The 21,979-nt window shown below is 37.8% G+C and overlaps 1 protein-coding gene across 1 annotated transcript in view; it reads left to right on the top strand.

Moving 5' to 3' along the window:
* The window catches only part of TM4SF5 (transmembrane 4 L six family member 5), a 268,619-nt gene that overhangs the window by 239,496 nt on the left and 7,144 nt on the right, over positions 1–21,979 (top strand). Inside the window, exon 4 of the mRNA XM_044076995.1 lies at positions 1,616–1,820. Within this exon, the coding sequence (XP_043932930.1) occupies positions 1,616–1,820 (205 nt within the window). The remainder of the gene's footprint in view (positions 1–1,615; positions 1,821–21,979) is intronic.

Raw genomic sequence — 21,979 nt, 5'->3', positions numbered from 1 at the left:
TATGCTGGAGGGTCTATATTAGTTAAATGAAAGCTGAGTTAAGAAAAACCTGTTTGAGTGACACACAATGAGAGAAAGTCACAAATATCGCAAGAATGAATGTTGATCGCTGTAGGGAGTTCTTCCCATTTACTTCAATGGAGTGCGATCTCGGAGTTGGTATATTTAAGTAGCGGGGGTGTGGTGGGTGCAGGGGGGTTTGCCCCGATACTTAAAACAGTTAGTGAAAGATTTTGTGTATTACTTATTTTATTTCTCTTCTTCGATATTTGCAACTTTCACTCATTGCGTGTCGCTCAAATGGGTTTTGCTTAACTCAGTTTTCATTTAACTAATGTAGACTCATGCTGGATATAGAAAACTATTTATTGTGTACATGGCTGAGATACCACTGCCCATGCCCAAAGTTCACCTTGAGGTGCACAAATGAGCTGTAGCATGTCACCCTTGGTGCAGCAAAGAGTTCAAGTGAACTTCCAGGGAGAAAATTGATGACTAAACAGTGGGAGATTAGAAACTCTCGAAATACAGCTTCCTTCAAAAACTGTGTACATTATCACCTAAGTTGTCAAGGTGCATATATGTACTTCAGTGCTACCTACAATATACCATAGTCATGTGCACGCCTAACCATATCACTACAAGAAAAATGCATCCTTCATTATTTGTCAATGTATTACTCTTGTTTATATTGTATATGTATATGTTGTAAATATTTACCTTATAATTTACTGTATACTTTTCAGAATCAAATAATATCCTGTACATTTTTCTTCTAAAATTGTTGTTTCAAATACAGGATCACATTTTACTTTATTATTATTGTTATTATTATTATTATTATTATTATTATTATTGTACCTGACTATTGCTAGGAATTAAATGACTGTCTATGCTGTTCTACCTTTGACCATGGACATGGTTGCAAGAGGCCTTGTGCCCAGCACAATTCTCTTGAGTAAGGAGGAATGAAGAAAGAAAGAAAAACACCACACTTTTCTTTTGATAGGACTGATACTATGGAGTCACTCATTCTGCCTCCCAGCTCAGAACTGGTTAAACGCCCCCATACTTCCAGGATAACTACTGACATAAAATTACAAGTGCGATGAGAAATACAAAGGCTGTGCCATCATCAGTTATATTACTAGTCTGCCTAATACTCTGTAGTTTGGTAAAACGTAATGCTTCCATGACTTTTTTTCATCTGAATTGTTTTGTTTGCATCACGTGCTGCTTATTGAAAGACTGTTGTAAGAGCTAATTAGATTAAAAAAAATATATATATATATATATATATATATATATATATATACACACATACACACACACACACACACACACACACACACACACACACACACACACACACACACACAGATATTTCAAGCATGGCTAAGTATATCCTTCTAGCCTGCCAATATACCGAAATAGTCATTCCCATAATAAGTGTCTGTGTTTTTTTTAAAAATATCTAAACTAGTTCTTGCTTTAATATAATTTGTTAGCCCAATCCATGTATCATCTACTCTCTCAGAAAGCCTGCTAGTACAGCTGTCATTCCTTACGTAATCCACATCTCTAATTGTGCTTATTTGTGTGTTTATTTTTTTAGTGAGAGCTACCTCTTTCACAAGGAAGACTGGTCTAAGTGCCTTCGGCCCCCCAATATTGTCTTGTGGAACATTGTCTTGTTCTCAATAATGCTGGGAATGAGTATTCTGGAAGCTGTATTCTGCGCCTTTCAAATCATTAATGGCTGTATAGGTGTCTTCTGTGGTGACTGTAGAAAAGAAGGCAAAAGCAAATCAAAAGATAATGTAAGTTCACCTTTCCTTAATTAAATATGCTTAGAGGTCATTATCATTGATTATTTTTGTGTATGTGAAAAAATACACATGCAATTAAAGATTACGCAAAATTTTTTTCTTCAGATTTTACTTCTGTTTCCAAGTGGTGCAAGGTACTTATTGTAAAAAAAAATAGATTTATACAATTTTAAAAATGACATTTTTACATACAAAATATTGTAAGATTAATGAGAGATTTATTTATCTGAATTGACATTTTGCTGAGCTTTTGCTGTCATTAATTTCTAGTTATTTATGAAAATGGACTTAAAATGTAATTATGTTTTGGCAAAATATATTTGGCCTATTCATTAAATAAGTAGGGTCAGTTGTGGCATTTAATATGCAAACAGTTAGAGGTATTCTGACCCCACCAGTATTAGTATAGCTATAACAAACTAAGTTCTATCTATGAAGCCCGAAGGTGGTAGAATTTTTCTTTGCAGATAACTTGGTTTCTATGTGGATATTAACCGACAAACACATTCTTGATGTTGTGATATTATCTGTTAATGCTTTAAACATAGCTCTCAACCTTCAAACTACAAAATGTGGAACACTACTGGTCATAATGTGGAACAGATGGGCAAAATGTGTAACACTTAACAGTGTACTAACAGACTTTGATTAGGAAACTCACAGACATACTCGGAGGCTCTGAGTAAAAATTTACCTAAACAGCAGAGGCCTCCAAAGCAGACACCCAAACAACTGCTACCTCAAGACACCCCACAAGCAACACATAAACCACAAAAGCAGTGTGCAAAGCAGTCACAGCCCTTAAGGTCAAATACAACACGAAACATACTTGTCATAGGTGACTCCATAGTCAGACACACTGACGTCCCACTCACCAGGCTGAACAAGGAGAGGGTCACAGTAAGCTGCCTATCGGGCGCTAGAATCCGCCACATAACACAAGCACTCGGGTCACTCCACGGCAAGTACAAATATGACGCAGTCATTGTCCATGCTGGTGTGAACGACCTGAGATGTACCTCCCTGGACTACATGAAAAGAGACATAGAGGAGATCTCTGATTATGTAGCCCAGGCAGGTATGACCCTGACCCTGAGCAGTATCCTTCCTTCACCAAGAATGATGCCACAATATAGAGACAAGATGATCAGCTTTAACAATTGGCTTAATGTCTGGTGTCATTCAAAGGGGATCCAGTGTCTGTCTGCCTGGGATGACATGCTTGACAAGCCACGCTGCTTCGCAAGGGACGGCTTGCACCTGTCACCCCTGGGATTCTGGATATTGGCTAAGGCTCTTGCCACCCCCATAGTGTCTTTTTTAGGCAAGGCTAAAAACTAAACCTACCACCCTAGAAAACAAAAATGGGAAGAAACTAAGGGTAATGCTGCTCAATGCCAGAAGTCTAAATCTCAAAATGCACGCACTCGAGGCCCATCTCAGTATGGAGAACATCGATGTCTGTGCTGTAACTGAAACCTGGTTCAAGGCTCCTGAGAGCACCCCGGCACTATTAGGTTTTACCTCATATCATGCGTTCCGGCCCCAAAACCCGGACCACACCACAAAAAGAGGGGGTGTATCCATATTCATAAAGGATACCCACACCTCCAGGTTGGTGGCAACGCACGAAGCTTCGGAAACCATCCAGGTGCAACTAACCATAGGCAAAACTGCTCTACAAATTGTAGCATGCTACAGGCCACCCTCTCAAACTCAGGAACCCCACACAGCCTTCCTGAAGACACTGGAGGGTATAAATGTATCTCCAAACACCATCATATTGGGTGACTTCAACTACCCAAATATAGACTAGGAACATTACTCAAGCCCTAACTTTCTAGCCCAACGGTTCCTGGAGTTCATAAATTCAAATGCCATGGAACAGCTAGTCACTGTTCCCACGAGAGGAGAAAATATACTAGATCTCATTATCACAAACATGGGGACAAAATGCTCCACACCAGAAGTATATCCCTCATTGGTGAGATCTGATCATAAACTAATCTCACTGGAAATCCACATCCGCCCCACCCCAAACAAAAAGACCACAGTGAAGAACTTCTCTAAAGCAAACTTCACACTACTCAAGACTGGTGTGGTATCCTTCAAGGCCCCTGAGCCAGTGGAAACCACAACCCAAGCTGCGGAAGCCCTTACAAATGCCTTCTATGAACACCTCCAGGACTGCATGGATCAGGCAATCCCAAATAAAACCAAGACTCTTTCCACAAAGGGCAACGTCCAGTCTGGTGGACCCCAGCCATTAACAAACTTTACAATAAGAGGAGAAAGCTATTACATGATAGAACAAAATCCATAAAAGGGAAGTCACCCCTGATCATTATTAGTAAAAAAATACGAGCACTCATAAAATCAACTAAGGCCAATTTTGAGAGAAAAATTGCCATGGATTCAAAGGACAATCATAAGGCCTTTTTCAGCTATGTTAGGAACCTGGGTGGAAACTCCAAGATATGCTCAGAATTAGTCCAAAATGATACAAAAATCACTGAACCCACAGACATTGCCAACATACTGGCAGACAGGTTCAGTGCAAACTTCACCCCCCCCTCTCCCCCCCAAAGGAGAGATAACTATCCCAGTGGAGTGTAGCCTCCCAGACATCTCAAATGCGCAGGTGAAAGCTGCTCTCTCTAAAGCTAAAAACACAGCATCAATGGGACCGGATGGTGTCCCCGGCTGTGTGCTACATGAGCTAAATGAGGAATTAAACCCGCACATAAGGCAGCTGTTTAATCTCAGCCTTACCACAGGATACGTGCCCAAGGAGTGGCGTACGGCAACTGTGGTCCCACTCCATAAAGGCGGTGCCTCTACGGACCCTGGTAATTACCACCCCATAAGCTTAACAAGTCTAGTCTGCAAAGCTATGGAGAGGATCATAATGGAGCTCATAAACAAAGATATAGAGGACTTGCAGACATTGGACCCGACCCAGTTTGGCTTTGTCAAGGGAAGATCATGCCTTTTGAACTTGGTCGACTTCTTCGAAACAGTCACCAAGGCCATTGACAAGGGAAAGGCAGTCCATACAGCCTACCTTGACCTTGCAAAGGCTTTCGACACAATACCCCACTCGGGTATTGTAGAAAAACTTACCAGCTTAAATGTAAACCCATATGTCACAAGATGGGTTGCAAACTGGGTTAAGGACAGAACCCACAGGGTTTGAGTTGCTGGCGCTATGTCAGACTCCAAGCCGGTCACAAGTGGTGTCCCACAGGGCTCGGTCCTTGGCCCCCTATTGTTCGGCATCTACTTCTCAGAAGTACAGGCCAACATGGGAGGACTTTGGCTGACAAAGTTTGCAGACGACTGCAAACTGGGCGCCATAGTGGAAAGTGCATCGGACACGGATATCCTTCAGAAGGGACTCACGGAAACAGATAGCTGGTGCCAGAGCCATGGCCTGAAGTTAAACGCCAAAAAATGTATAGTCATACCCTTCGGGAAAAACAAGGTAACCCCAAGCTACCATATAGGTGGCAATCCACTAAGCACAGAAGAGGTTATCAGGGACCTGGGGACCCAGGTTGACAGTGGCCTTTCTTTTGACACTCACATTGCTAAAGTGGTTAGAAAGACCTTCTACATTGCCCATCTGATCATGAAGGGATTCACATCCAGATCTAGTGAGGTCATTGTTCCCCTGTACTCTTCACTTATCAGACCAATGATCGAGTACAATGCCCCATTCGGGATGTATCTCACCCGACATCTGCAGCAATTGGAGAGACCCCAAAAGTTCCTCACCAAAAGGATAAAGGGACTCCAAAATCTGTCATATGCTGCCAGATTGAAGAAACTCCAGCTCTATTCAGTTGCATACCGTCTGCTCAGAGGTGACATGTGCCTGACATACAAGGCCATGTCCAACCCGGAATTAATGGACATGCTCCACCTCAAAAAATCCAAATCCACCAAAACCACTAGAGCAAGTGACTTAAACCTTAGCACGGATATAAATATGACGTGCTGGAGGGATAGATTTATCACTCAGAGACTCCCTATGCTGTGGAATAAAATCCCGGTCCATGTGAGGCAGAGCACCTCGCTGGCTCTGTTCAAGAGAAATCTTGACCTGTGGATGGGAGATCGTAGGTTTACCCCAGGAATCATCTCTGTGTCACTGCTGGACAGAGGCACAGCAAACTAATGGGCACAGTATTTTTTCATATAAGGGGTGGCGTAAGCCACAAAAATTTGGGCTAGGCTTATAAATGCCTTAGGGCAGATAGCCTAGTATAAACCTATGAACCTATAAACCTATGAATTGTTAAAATGTGTTACTTTGTACTTATAAAAGATAGTTCAGTGACTCCATAATGTTTTAGTATTATTATAATATATAAATGATTAATGGATATCAGTTATAACTATTTTAACACTGAATGTGTGACAGATCCTTTCAATGTGAAACAATAATGAACATTGACCTTTTTAACATTTCAAATGAGGAACATTCCTTGCTTAGAGCTACATTTGAGGCATATGGCTATAAATCACATTGATTTATGCAGCACCACAAATGAATCTAGTCTAACACTTGAAGTCAGACCTATCTGTATATCTTCTTATGCTAGCATTTACATTATTTATGTCAGGCTTAAAAGCATTGGTATCATATATGTGGGCCCCAGCAGACCATCAAGGAGCCTTGCTACTTTTTAACTTGCACTAGATCACTGGTTTAGTGACCTGCTCAGAGTCGCAATTCAGGCAAATGGAAGCTGAAGGAATCAAACTCTAGATTACAGGAAGTACCTCCTTAACAACTCATAGCCTGAATCATCATTCAGTCTCTGCCAATGGTAATTGGGTACTGCTACCTATCTGCAAGAAAGTGAAGTTGGCTAAAAGATAACTGGTCTTTGAATGTGTGATCACTTGGTTTAACAGGTGTTAGGAATTTGCACTTTTGCCACAGTGGTGTGATGTCAGACTTGGTACACATAAATATAAGGGGATGTGGGGGTACAGGATGCTTACCACCTGCAAAAAATGGTTTGTTTATTTATTTTTTTTTGAGTGGTTGTACTTCAATGAAATTGATTTGATTACTGTGTATTTGAACTCCTGTTACTTTAATGACTTCATCTGCATGTCTGTATGGGTCCATGTATATATCTATCTATATATATATATATATATATATATATGTATATGTGTGTGTGTGTGTGTGTGTGTGTGTGTGTGTGTGTGTGTGTGTGTGTGTGTGTGTGTATATATATATATATATATATATATATATATATATATATATACATATACATTTGTGTGTATTATTTGTATTTGTACATGTTTGGATATGTAGCTTATAACAGAATGCACATGTGATTGAAGGGTAAATGAACTTAGTGCTGTGAAATGCAGTGACTATTCAGTTGCGTGTCTGGGATGTTGTGTGATCAGCAATTATGTCAAACAGTTTTTGCAGCTGTTTAAGGTAATGGGAGGGGAAGATAATTTTTGTGATGGCTGGATTATACTTTAGAGATGGACGTGGTCGATTTGTAGTTTATGATTTGTTGCAAATCACTGCCACTGTGGTTCTACATGTGCACCAGCAGGAATTTGTGACTACAAGGAGATATCTTGGTGTGAACATGAAGTTGGTATATTTATGTTTGGAGAGGGGTTGGCTTGAGTCCCATATGGATTTGCAGGGAAGCTTATTTACACCAAAAAATACTTGAGGGAAATATGTAAGTGCAGTGTAATGTGTAGTCAATGTATAATTTTTGGCAATTTGCTGTTAACTTTTTTTTGTATTCAGCCATAGTCGATATACTCATATATGGATAGATGTAAGTTAGTTGAATTTTAGAAAATTGTATAGTGAAATTCACAGATTCATTGATTGTCACTGGGCTAACAAGCCATTGGGCCTTTCTAAGCCCAAGTGTTAATGAAAGAATAATGATGTCCTGTATCCAAATAGGACATTGGGTACAAGACATTTATAAGCTACCTCTGTCCATAAGGGACATAGGTGCCAGGACTGGTGTAAGTTTCCAATTCCCCATCGACTGATCTAGGTTGCACTTAAACTGTGAAACAGATGAACTCAGCTTCACATAGTTGGGAAGCCTGTTCCATATGAGTGGCAGCATGAATTATATCATGAGGTATCACAAGTTTATTTAATCAAAAAACTAATTTATTTAGAAAACACAGACCCAACTTAATAAATGAACTGAAAGATACTAATAAAAAATACTCAAAGATGCTACACCACAAAACAATGATCAACTTGGAAAAAGTTAAACTATGTTCCTATTCAATTAACCCTAAAAAACAATGAAGAATAGCAAATAGGACTAAAAAGATTAAAACAAATCAAATCAAGGAAATACATAATATAGAAACCAAAAAGAAAGTGTTCGATTTAGAAGGAATATTAGAAGCATTTAGGCTATTCTTTCATAAACTTAATAATCAAAATGAGAAAATAGAAACACATTCAGTACTGAAAGCTTTTCTTAAAAACAATGTTAAAGTTAGGTTATTAGAGGAGCAGGTACAACTAATAGATAAGCAAATAACAATGACAGAACTTAAAGCTCAAGTAAATAAGCTAAAATTAAACAAAGCTCCAGGTATAGATAATATCACCCCAGAAATGTTTAAATGACTATCTAATGAGGCTTTGCTGTTGTTATTGAATGTTTTTACATCAGTTAAAAATGGTAAAGACATCCCTCCTTCTTGGAAGCACACACTAATATCACCAATTCTGAAACAAAGTAAAGATCCCAGTGAATGTTCATCATACAGACCCATTTCACTTCTTAATATAGATTATAAATTTTATGGCAATACATGCTGCTCGAATAAAACAATTACTACCATTTCTGATAGAGGAGGATCAAACAGGTTTTATAAAAGATAGAAACACTTATGACAACATCAAAATAATTATTTCCTTAATTGATTATATAAATGTCACAAAAAACAAAATTAATGTTATTAGTTTAGACATAAATAGTGCATTTGATTCGATGAACTGGGATTGTCTATGGCTAGTTTTAGCAGAATACGGCTTCTCAAACAACTTTACCTTGTTAATAAAATCATTATATGAAAAATCATTGGCTTATATAAAACTGGGATCTTGTCTGTTTAAATCTATTAAAATAACAAAGGGCACAAAACAAGGCTGTCCTCTTTCTCTGTTATTGTTTGTACTAGTCATTGAACCCTTAGCAAATAATATACGTATGGATAAAAATATTGAAGGAAAACAATTAGACAACAGCCTAGAGTTTAAAATTCAACTTTTTGCTGATGATAATTTAATTACCTTAAAGAATAATAATAGCTCTTTAAAAGCATTATGAGACTCAATTCAAAACTTTCAAAACTTTTCGGGTCTTAAATTTAATGAGAACAAAACAAATGTATTGCTTATAAATACTAATAAAAAAGATCTAAATAATACCATAAATATATCCCCACCGATAATACAATTAAATACTTGGGAATTATAATGACTAACAATCTAGATATTATAAAGAGATCTTAAATAATATTAAAAATGTAATACAAAGATGGAATAAGTTCTTCTTTTCAATGGAAGAAAGGCTCTATATAATTAAAATGATCATATTTCCAAAAATTCTTTATGTTATACAAGCTTCTTCTTTGACACCAGCTAAATCACACCTAAAACAATTAAATGATTTAATAATAAGATTTCTATGGTATCCAAAAAAAACAAGGATAGCTATGAAATATCATCTAGATGATTGGGATATGGGTGGCATACATTTACCAGACATACAAGTATATTTGCATTCATCTGTTATTAAAACAATATCATTATGGCTAAATACAAAATATCCGAAGTAAAAAACGGCAACCTCTTCCAAAACCAAGACTGTGCAAAGAGAGGAACACCAAGGAGAAGCGGTCCAAAGTCTTAAAACTTTTATTCACAAAAAAGTTTAAAATAAATGAATGCTGTTGTAAAATCATGCGTTTTCGTCCTCCATGGACTTCATCAGATGCATTGTGTTAAAAAAAAAAAAAAAAAAAAAAAAAAAACTAATAATTTATATACATACACGTCATTACCCTAACCAATCATAAAATCCATTTGATTAATTAATTAAATTTTCAACTTTAAAAACTCATTTGTTTATATAATAATTTATTTATAATGCAGTTCGTAAAACTTATTAATAAAATTACTATGTTGTCTTAAAATACTAAAATGTAAAAATACTTTACTATTTCAAGTTTGTTCAGGATGGTTAATACGTTAACAAATGTCCTTTGTGAATACATAATATTTTGTACAAGTGTATTGCCACCTGGTGGTTTGTTTAGGTAAGTATTATTCCCTGCTTGCTTTTAATTTTAATAATGGCTGAATCGAAATGTATTCGTTCAGTCCTGGATCTTTATTTGCCTCAAGTAATAATTGCCACCATAACTCTCTATAACCAATACATTCCTCCCAGGGGCCACCCCTCAGTTCCTTTTTAATTTGTTCTAAAACAAAGAATCTAAACTTGTATTCAACACATATAGTGGTGTGCCTGTATAATGCATTCGTACCCTTGCACTTTTTTATATCGTACATATGTTCATATATACGTCTTCTCATTGTTCTTTCTGTTTTTCCGACGTAAAATGATGTGCACGTAATGCACATAGCTAGGTACACCAATCCCCTGGACTCACAATTGAAGTAACCTTTACTATTTAACCAAAGTTGTCTACTTGCTATAAAAATTCTTTCTTTGTTTATAACATGTTCGCATTGGTTACAGGAACCACATTTGAATGTGCCTGTCCTACCTGAATTTGATCTATCACCTGCCCTGCCTTTTTTGTTCTTCCCATTCTCCAAAATGTGCTTAATACTTTCTGAGTTTCTAAACACAACTCTGGGGGGTACACCAGAAAGTCCTTTTAAGTCCGTCAATGAGTTAAATTTCTCCCATTCCTTTTGAAACACTTCTTTTACTTTTATGTTTAAAGCATTGTATTCCAAAACTAGGGCTTGTTGGTAGTTAGACCCATTTTGTTTGATATTAGTTTGTTCTATTTGTTTTTCCCCTTTTATCGGTCTAAATCTTCCTTTCCTACCTGCCAGGACTTCGTCTTTTATTTTGTTAATAAAGTCTTTGGGATAACCCCTTTCCAGAAACATGCCCATTAACAAATCACATTCTGTTCGGAAGTCTGAATCCAAGCTAGACATCCTTGAACCCCTAACCAATTGCCCCTTCACCAAATTCTTCTTACAAACAATAGGGTGTCCACTGTCAAAATGCAAAAATGAATTAACATAGGACTTCTTCCTGTGTACTCTAGTTTCAAAAGAATTTTCTTTTTTCATTATTTCCACATCTAAGTAGGAAATCTTCTCGTAGGATGAAGTGTGAGTGAATTTGAGAAAATCAGTGGTTTGCCCTATGTATGTGATGAATTCCTCGAGTTTGTCATTGCTTCCCTTCCAAAATATTATAATATCATCTAAAAACCTCTTATACAATGTGCAATAATTAAAGTATTCAGATTTAAAAATATGTCTTTCCTCCCAATTTGCCAGGACTAGATTTGCAAAAGTGGGGGCGCAAACTGCACCCATCGCTACCCCTTGAATCTGTTGAAAGTATTCGCCATTATGTATCAAGAAATTGTTCCTTAGTATTATGTCCATTAAGCTTGTGCTTGCTATTTTGTCCTCATGCGAAAGCTTTCCATCCCCAAACACTTCCTCTTCAAACATCATAATTCCTTCATCATAAGGAATCGAACCAAAAAGATCCACAACATCTATCGTCACAAAGATTATCTCACTATCAAAAACATCCGGGACTAAGCTTCTCAAGAGATCCCAGGAATCCTTAAGTATGTTCTCTTTATTTGTCCAAATGTGCTTGGCCTTCACGTCAACAAACCTGGCCAGTGGTGTTGTTTTTGAGCCACTTGCCGATACAATGGGTCTGAGGGGTGGGTTTTCATCATCCTTATGTATTTTCGGTATACCGAATATAATGGGGATCCTGGGTTTCTCTTTTTTCAAAAATGAAAGTGTTTTAGGGTCTATATTTGAGTGTTTAGAAACTCAGAAAGTATTAAGCACATTTTGGAGAATGGGAAGAACAAAAAAGGCAGGGCAGGTGATAGATCAAATTCAGGTAGGACAGGCACATTCAAATGTGGTTCCTGTAACCAATGCGAACATGTTATAAACAAAGAAAGAATTTTTATAGCAAGTAGACAACTTTGGTTAAATAGTAAAGGTTACTTCAATTGTGAGTCCAGGGGATTGGTGTACCTAGCTATGTGCATTACGTGCACATCATTTTACGTCGGAAAAACAGAAAGAACAATGAGAAGGCGATATATGAACATATATACGATATAAAAAGTGCAAGGGTACGAATGCATTATACAGGCACACCACTATATGTGTTGAATACAAGTTTAGATTCTTTGTTTTAGAACAAATTAAAAAGGAACTGAGGGGTGGCCCCTGGGAGGAATGTATTGGTTATAGAGAGTTATGGTGGCAATTATTACTTGAGGCAAATAAAGATCCAGGACTGAACGAATACATTTCGATTCAGTCATTATTAAAATTAAAAGCAAGCAGGGAATAATACTTACCTAAACAAACCACCAGCTGGCAATACACTTGTACAAAATATTATGTATTCACAAAGGACATTTGTTAACGTATTAACCATCCTGAACAAACTTGAAATAGTAAAGTATTTTTACATTTTAGTATTTTAAGACAACATAGTAATTTTATTAATAAGTTTTACGAACTGCATTATAAATAAATTATTATATACACAAATGAGTTTTTAAAGTTGAAAATTTAATTAATTAATCAAATGGATTTTATGATTGGTTAGGGTAATGACGTGTATGTATATAAATTATTAGTTTTTTTTTTTTTTTTTTTAACACAATGCATCTGATGACGTCCATGGAGGATGAAAACGCATGATTTTACAACAGCGTTCATTTATTTTAAACTTTTTTGTGAATAAAAGTTTTAAGACTTTGGACCGCTTCTCCTTGGTGTTCCTCTCTTTGCACAGTCTAAATACAAAATATACATCAAAATGGAAGCTAGTTCATGAAAAAATCTGGTTAAAATCAGGATTTGTAGTAACAAATAAGTATACCGATTTCATACCAAACAATTTTCTATGGCTGATGAAGGAATATATGATGATACATAAGCATAAAAATATAAGTTCCAATTACATTGCTTATACATTAAATTTTTTCAAAAATCTTATTAATAGCAATCCTGATATTAAAGCATGGTCATTTTTATTATAGCCAGTAGCATACACACAAGGTAATATAATAACATTTGATATAGAAGTAGTCAACATGCTTAAAGAAAAGGGATTAATATATCGTCATCAATTGGTAAACTCTGGAAAACTTCTAACAATAGACCAAATTAAAAGGAAATTAAATATGGAAAATAGTTCATGGCTACATATACAAGAATTAAGACAATATATATTAAGCAAACAAGAAACAATGCAACCATCAATAAGACAGAATGTTTCTAATCTTATAGAACATATACTATTACTAATGAATCAACCCATTACTGGAAAGGGATACTTATCATCTATTTATAAAACAAACAAAAAAATAAATAAAAACCTATAATAATGACAAAATATGGAACTATTATAGATCAGTTAATGGACATGTGCCAAATGGCAGAGACAAAAAATTAATTCTTCTCTCTCCAAAGCAGACATCACTTTCATTACATTCAAGACTCTTTACATGGCAATTCATACACAGATCTTACGTAACTCCTCATAAAGTGGAACTTATGTTTAAGAAAAATATTGGCTGCTGGAGATGTGATTTATCAATAAAAGCAGACTGGCAACATATGTTCTACGAATGCCATTTGATTAAACCATATTGGGATAAAATAAATTATTTTCTGCAAATGGTATTCAGTGACAAATTACAGATTTCCAAATCTATTATTTGGTTTAATGCATCTGTACCTGACTGTGTACCAAGAACAAAATATGTAATATTGTGGACTCTCCTAGCCATTGCAAGGAAGAACATTACATCAAACTGGAAATCCAAAGCTTCTCCAAATTTAAGCAATTCATGAATATGGTGTCAGCAGTATCGCAATTGGAAATGAACACTATTAAAGGAAGAACTGAAAGAACTACATCATTATATATAGCATGGCAAAAAGTAGCTGAAATACTGGAGAGTAATGACTGTAGCAAATTATAATCAGGAAACAATTGTATAGAAAGTCAATTATATGCCAACAAAAGACACACTTGTAAATGCTTTATTTTGGTTTTAATGTTGGATATCTGTTTAGAGGTTTTAACAAACCTTTTTAAATAATTTGTAAATATGTCACTGTCATAAATAACCTGTATACATGTTTTCTTATTTTTGGAAATGAATAAAAAGATTTACAAAAAAAAAAGAAAAAAAAAAGAAAAGAAAACACAGACAAAAAACAGAATCAAACATAAGAATAGCTATTTAAAACTAGAAATCCTTTTTGGTGAAGGCACTAACGTTTGATATATGTATGTATGTACATATATATATATATATATATATATATATATATATATATATATATATCTTAAACTTATATATATATATATATATATATATATATATATATATATGTATGTATCTTAAACTCTGAGCTTTGAGCAGCTAAGACCTACCTGCAATCAATTGGCCGTATAAGTGAATTTAAGTAAATTTTTATCTGCAGTTTTTTCAAATAATACAGCATTTTAATTGATTTATTTGTGTTGTATTGAATACTATCTAGCTGCAAGTTGTGGATCTGTTTTTTTAGTTAATGCTTGTTAGAATTTATTGCTCATTAGAATGCCTGCATAGCCAGTGATAAGTGGGGGAAGTTTCACTTCATTGATATTTGGTTTCTGCCTTATATAAGTGACACATTTTAGATGATTTTCTGCTTAAACTCTGAGCTTTGGCCAGCTAAGACCTACCTACAATCAATTGGATGTATAAGTGAATTTAAGTAAATCTTTATCTGCACTTTTTTCAAATAATACAGCATTTAAATTGATGTATTTGTGTTGCATTAAATACTATCTAGCTGGAAGTTGTGGCTCTGTTTTTTTCAGTTAATGCTTGTTAGAATTTAGTGCTAGTTAGAATTTCTGCAGAGCCAGTGATAAGTAGGAGAGGTTTCACTTCAATGATATTCGGTTTCTGCCTTATATAAGTGGTACATTTTGGATTACTTTCTGCTTAAACTCTGAGCTTTGGCTGGCTAAGACCTACCTGCAATCAATTGGATGTATAAGTGAATTTAAATAAATTTTTATCTGCACTTTTTTCAAATAATACATCATTTAAATTGAATTATTTGTGTTGCATTGAATAGTATCTAGCTGGAAGTTGTGGCTCTGTTTTTTCAGTTAATTTCCCACCCTCCCTCCCTGCTTTTGCTTTGGTGTTAATCATGGTGGCTTTGAAACTGTCTGCCCCTCTTATAAATCTGCATTTGGATACTCTTCCTGGGCCCATCACATTTGCGCACTCAAAAAAATGCACTTTATTCATTTGCTTTCACTGTATTTGTGTTTCTTCTTACTTTATTACTTTATTTTGCTTTTACGTCATCTTAAAAGTACTCAGTTGTATTTATTACTGCTTGGTGTAACTATCATTCTAAGCCTTTTGGTTTAAGCACTTGGGCTTCATACCAGTTGTTTTACATTAAGAAGGTTTGTGGATTGCACTGTTGTAGCAGGACAGGTAGCTAATATCCTTCTGAGTTGGGAACTGCTGATTGAGGGCTCAGTGTCTGTTATTCTAAAAGTGTATTATTTCTGGTTTAATCACTTGGGTTTCAAGCCAGTTATTTTACATTAAGAAGCTTTGTGGTTTGCACTCTTGTGGGAGGAGAGGCTGGACTCTGCCCTTCTGAGCTGGGAATTTCTGGTTAAAGACTTATATTGCCTGCATATTTGAACTGTTTCTTACTGAAATTGGTGTGCCTTGTTTGCTGTAGCAGAGACTAGATCCAGGCCTGCTGAATCTAGCTTTGTTTGTATAAATTGAGCACTAATCCAGGCCTTCTTAAACGTATTCAATTGTATTTATTACTGCTTGGTAGTAACACGATTAAAGTGTAGCTATCATTCTAAGCCTTTTGGTTTAAGCACTTGGGCTTCAGACCAGTTGTTTTACATTAAGAAGGTTTGTGGTCTGCAGGACAGGTAGCTTACATCCTTCTAAGTTGGGAACTGCTGATTGAAGGCTCAGTGTCTGTTATTCTAAAAGTGTATTACTTCTGGTTTAAGTACTTGGGCTTTAGGCCAGTCATTTTACATTAAGAAGGTTTGTGGTTTGCACTCTATTGGGTGAAGAGGCTGTACTCTGCCCTTCTGAGCTGGGAATTTCTGGTTAGAGGCTTCTAGTGCCTGCATATTTGAACTGTTTCTTACTGAAATTGGTGTGCCTTGTTTGCTGTCACATCTAGATTCAGGCCTGCTGAATCTAGCTTTGCTTGTATAACTTGAGCACTAATCCAGGCCTTCTTTTTTGGAGAAGGTTCCCCTACACCCCAGTGGCAGGAGTGTGCAGTTAGAACTTGTCTGATTGAAGACTACAGGAACAGGGCTCAGTTTTGAGATTTTTTTTACTGGTTAATTGGGTAATTTGTTTAAAAGCTTTTTCTGATTGCTTGCAGTCATCTAAAGCTGTTTAAGTGTATTTCTTACTGTTTGTAGTCATTTAAAGCTGCTTTAAGTGTATTTTTTACTGTTTTTGCCTTATCTTTTCAAAAAAAATGTTTCCTTGTTTCCCACCTTTCTAAGCTAGTATAGTCCAGTTTTCAGGCTAGTGCTGAATTCAGGGCTGTGTTACAAGTTTCTGAGTTGCCCATACCTTACTTGGTAGAAGGAGGTTTCTATGTTCAGCTGTGAGAGAGGGAGCTTTGAGCAGCCATCTGCCCCTGGAGGAGTTTTTCCAGCCCAGAAGTTAGTAGTTTATAGGCCATTTTGGGCTATTTTCTATCTCTTTCATTTCCCTGCTGTAAAAACGGTGTTCGCATGGTTTGGCATGTCCAGGCAGTGCCGGTTAGCTAGGGGTAAATTATTCCAGGCTCCACCAAGTCTCTTCTTCAGTTTTTCCCTTGAAAGTAGTCTAACTCTCAACCTAAGCACTTAAAAAGCATCCTACAGTCCAGCACTTGCTCAGACCTAATAGCAAGCACTAATATACCCCGACACTTGATTGCCCAGCAGGGCAAGGCTCATTATTCACCCCTTACAAACCAAGCAACTAAGCAGCTCACCCTATTATTCAGGCACGACCAAAGGGCAATTTCAGGTATACTCTCCAGTCCAGCTGGTGAATCTGGGTATCCTGAGGCAATATTACAACTGCCTCATGTACACAGACAACCCTCTCCTCCTACCACAAAACATTAACATATGCAAGAGATGCAATTATATAGCTAAATTGGAGGCTAAGCATTCTCCACCCAAGACTGAAACAGGCAGTCATGAGGAGAAGGTTAACACTTGCACCACACCTCCAGCCTCACATAGACATACTAAGCCAGCACTGGCAAAAAATACACATAAATACATGAAATCATACTTGGAGGCTCTAAATAAAAACCTGCAAAAGCATCAGACACCTTCAAAGCAGACACCCAAAAAACCTGCACCTCCCGTCACAAACCAGACAACACATAAAACACAAAATCAGTGTACCGCACAATCACAGCCCTTAAGGCGAAATAGCATACCTAGCACACTAGTAATAGGCAACTTTATAGTCAGGCACACTAACTTCCCACTCACTAGGCTGGACAAGGAGAAGGTTACTGTTAGCTGCCTGTCAGGATCCAGAATCCGCCACATAACACAAGCACTCAAGTCACTCCAGAACAAGTACAAATATAACTCTGTCATTGTTCATGTTGGTGTGAATGACCTGAGACAAACCTCCCTGGACTACATGAAAAGAGACATGGAAGAGCTCTCTGATCGTGTAGCCCAGGCAGGTGTGACCCTGACCCTGAGTAGCATCCTGCCCTCACCAAGAATAATACCACAGTATAAAGAAAAAAATGTTCAATTTCAACAATTGGCTAAGCTTCTGGTATTATTCAAAGGGGATCCAGTGTCTGTCAGCCTGGGACGACATGCTTGACAGGCCTCGTTGCTTCTCAAGAAACGGCTTACACCTGTCACTTCTAGGCTTTCGAATACTGGCCAAGGCTCTTGCTGCCCACATAGTGCCTTTTTAAGGCAAGGCTCAAAATTCAAACCCACCTCCGTAAACAGCACAAATAAAAAAAAGAGGGTTATGCTACTCAACACCAGTAGTTTAAATCTCAAAATGCATGGTTTTGAAGCACTCCTCAGTATGGAGAATGTCAACATCTGTGCAGTAACTGAAACCTGGTTCAAGGCTCCACAGAACACCCCAGCACTACCAGGCTACAACTCATACCACACATTTCAGCAACAGAACATGGACCAAAACAAAAAAGGAGGGGTTGTATCCATATTCATCAAGGATACCTACACCTCCAGGTTAGTGGTGCAGTATGATACCTCTTAGATCATCCATGTGCAACTAACATCAGGCAAATCTACAATGCAAATTGTGGCCTGCTACAGATCACCCTCCATGACACAGGACCACCACTCAACCTTTCCGGAGACACTGAAAAACATGAAGGTCCTACCGAACACCCTGATATTGGGGGAATCCAATTACCCTACCATTAAATGGGAAAACTACTCAAGTACAAACTCCGAGGTCCAGCGCTTCCTGGAATTTATCAACTCAAATGCCCTGGATCAGCTGGTAAACTCCCCTACCAGAGGTGAAAATATATTGGACGTGGTCATCACCAACATGGGCGACAGATGTTCCGCACCAGAGGTCAACCCGTCACTGGTTAGATCAGACAATAAACTAATCACTCTGGATGTCCACACCACACCACCACCCCCAACCAAGGAAACCACAGTGAAAAACTTTTCTATAGCAAACTTCACCTTACTTAAGACAGAGGTGGTAAGTTTCACAGTCCCCACGATAAAGCATAACAGTGTCCAAGATGCAGGAACCTTTACAAATGCAATCTATGAGCACCTACAAGGATGCATGGATCATGCCATCCCTAGCAAAACAAAGACTCACTCCTCTAAGAGAAGGAAACCAGTCTGGTGGACCCCTGCAAAAAACAGGCTATACAATAGAAGGAGGAAACTAGTTCAGAAAAAAAGCAAATCCCAAGAAGGAAAGACATCCCTGATCATTATCAGTAAGAAACTAAGGTCCCTCATAAAATCATCCAAGACTACCTTCGAAAGAAAAATAGCCAAGGATTCAAAAGATAACCACAAAGCCTTTAGATATGTCAAGAATCTAAGTGGCAACTCACAGATATGCTCTGAGCTAGTGCAAAATAGCACAAAATATACTGAACCTACTGATATTGCCAACATCCTGTCAGATAGATTCAGTGCAAACTTCCCCCTCTCACCCCCAGGGTCCACAACAGTACCAAAAAAGTGTAATATCCCAGAAATCACAGATGCACAGGTGAAAACAGCCCTTTCAAAAGCCAAAAGCACAGCGTCAATGGGGCCAGACGGTGTCCCAGACTGCATCTTGCACGAACTACAGAATGAACTAACCCCCCACCTAAACACACTGTTCAACCTCAGCCTCTCCACAGGCTACGTGCCCATAGAATAGCACACAGCAATGGTTATTCCACTCAACAAAGGAGGGGCCACAACTGACCCTGGTAACTATAGCCCCATAAGCCTGACTAGCCTGGTCTGTAAGGCTATGGAGCGCATCATCATGGTACTCATTAACAAAGCCTTTGGGAACCTCCAAACACTTAACCCAACCCAGTTTGGCTTTGTTAAGGGAAGATCATGCCTACTAAACCTGGTTGACTTCTTTGAGACAGTCACCGAGTCCATAGATGAGGGCAAGGTGGTTCACACAGCCTACCTTGATCTCACAAAGGCTTTTGACACCACCCTCCACTCAGGAATTATAGAAAAACTCACCAGCCTGAACATAAACCCCTACGTCATGAGATGGGTTGCCAACTGACTTACAGACAGAACTCACATGGTAAGAATAGCGGGCTCCAGGTCCGACTCTAAACCAGTCAGAAGTGGTGTCCCACAAGGCTCGGTCCTGGGACCCCTACTGTTTGGCATATACTTCTCAGAAGTACAGGCAAACATAGGAGGACTATGGCTAACCAAGTTCACCGATGACTGCAAACTGGGTGCCATAACTGACTCTCCAGCTGACATGGATATTCTCCAAAAGGGCCTTCCTGAGACGGACACCTGGTGTCAAAGTCATGGTCTCAAGCTAAATGCCAAAAAATGCATAGTCATCCTGTTTGGGAAAAACAAAACACCCATGAATTATCAGATAGGTGGAAACCCCCTTAATACAGAAGAGGTAATAAGAGATCTGGGGACCCAGGTAGATAGTAATCTCTCCTTAGACAATCATATTGCCAAAGTAGTTAGGAAAGCCTTCTATGTAGCCCATCTAACTACTAAAGGGTTCGCATCTAGAAATAAAGAGGTTATAGTGCTCCTCTACTCGTCACTCATCAGACCCATCATAGAGTACAATGCCCCATTTGAATGTACCTGACAAGACACTTCCAACAGCTAGAAAGACCACAAAAGTACCTCACCAAGAGGATTACTGGCCTCAAACATATGTCCTATGCAGCCCGACTGGAAAAACTCCAGGTGTACTCAGTGGTATATTGCTTACTGCTTGACTTACAAAGTCATGTCCAACTCAGAATTGATGGACATGCTCCACCTAAAGAAATCCAGGTCACTGCGAGCCACTTGCTCTAGTGAGCTAAACCTCACCACAACAATAAATAGAACATGCTGGAGGGATAGAATCCTATCACAGAGACTCCCATGCTTTGGAACAAAATTCCTAACTACATTAGGCAGAGCCCCTCACTAACACTCTTCAAGAGAAACCTTGACGAGTGGATGGGTAACAGAAAATACACCCCTGGAATCACTTCATTGGCTTTTCTTGACAAAGGCTCAGTTAATTAATCAATGGGGTGGCAAAAGCTAACACACTCTGGCTAGGCTTATAAATGCCCTCGGGCAGATAACCTAGTACCTACCTATGAACCTATATATATATATATATATATATATATATATATATATATAAAAAATAATATATAATTATATTATCATATATATGATATAATGATAATAATATAATAATAATATATAATATATAATATATAATATAATATAATATATAATATAATATAATAATATATAATTACATCATCATATATATCATAAAATGTTACAATTGCCTCATGTACACAGACAACCCACTCCTTCTCCCACAAAACACAAATACATGTGAGAGATGCAACTATATAGCCAAATTGGAGGCTGAGCTCTCTCAACTCAGGACTGGCAAGACCAGACAGGAGGAGAAGGAAACCACGCACACCACAAACCCAGTTTCACATAGAACTATCACAACTGCAAAACAAACACATAAACACACAAAGACATACTCGGAGGCACTGATCAAAAATCTACCAAAACTACAGAGGCCTCCAAAGCAGACACCCAAGCAACTGCCATCTCAAGACATAAGACATGCAACACATAGTTCTCAAAGTCAGTGTGCTAAACAGTCACAGCACTTAAGGCCAAACACAATGCCAGACACACTTGTTATAGGTGACTCCATAGTCAGACACACTGACGTCCCACTCACCAGACTGAACAAGGAAAAGATCACAGTAAGCTGCCTGTCAGGCGCTAGAATCCGCCACATAACACAAGCACTCAGGTCACTCCACAGCAAGTACAAGTATGACTCAGTCATTGTCCATGCTGGTGTGAATGACCTGAGACGTGCCTCCCTGGACTACATGATAAGAGACATAGAGGAGCTCTCAGATTATGTAGCCCAGGCCGGTATGACCCTGACCCTGAGCAGTATCCTACCCTCACCAAGAATGATGCCACAATACAGAGACAAAATGATCAGCTTTAATAATTGGCTTAATTACT

The sequence above is a fragment of the Protopterus annectens genome, chromosome 7.part0 (genome assembly GCF_019279795.1).
Source record: "Protopterus annectens isolate FY-2018-M chromosome 7.part0, PAN1.0, whole genome shotgun sequence".
NCBI classification, from domain to species: Eukaryota; Metazoa; Chordata; order Ceratodontiformes; family Protopteridae; genus Protopterus; species Protopterus annectens.
Note: the sequence above shows the minus strand (reverse complement) of the source record. Positions and strands in the feature narration are given on the sequence as shown.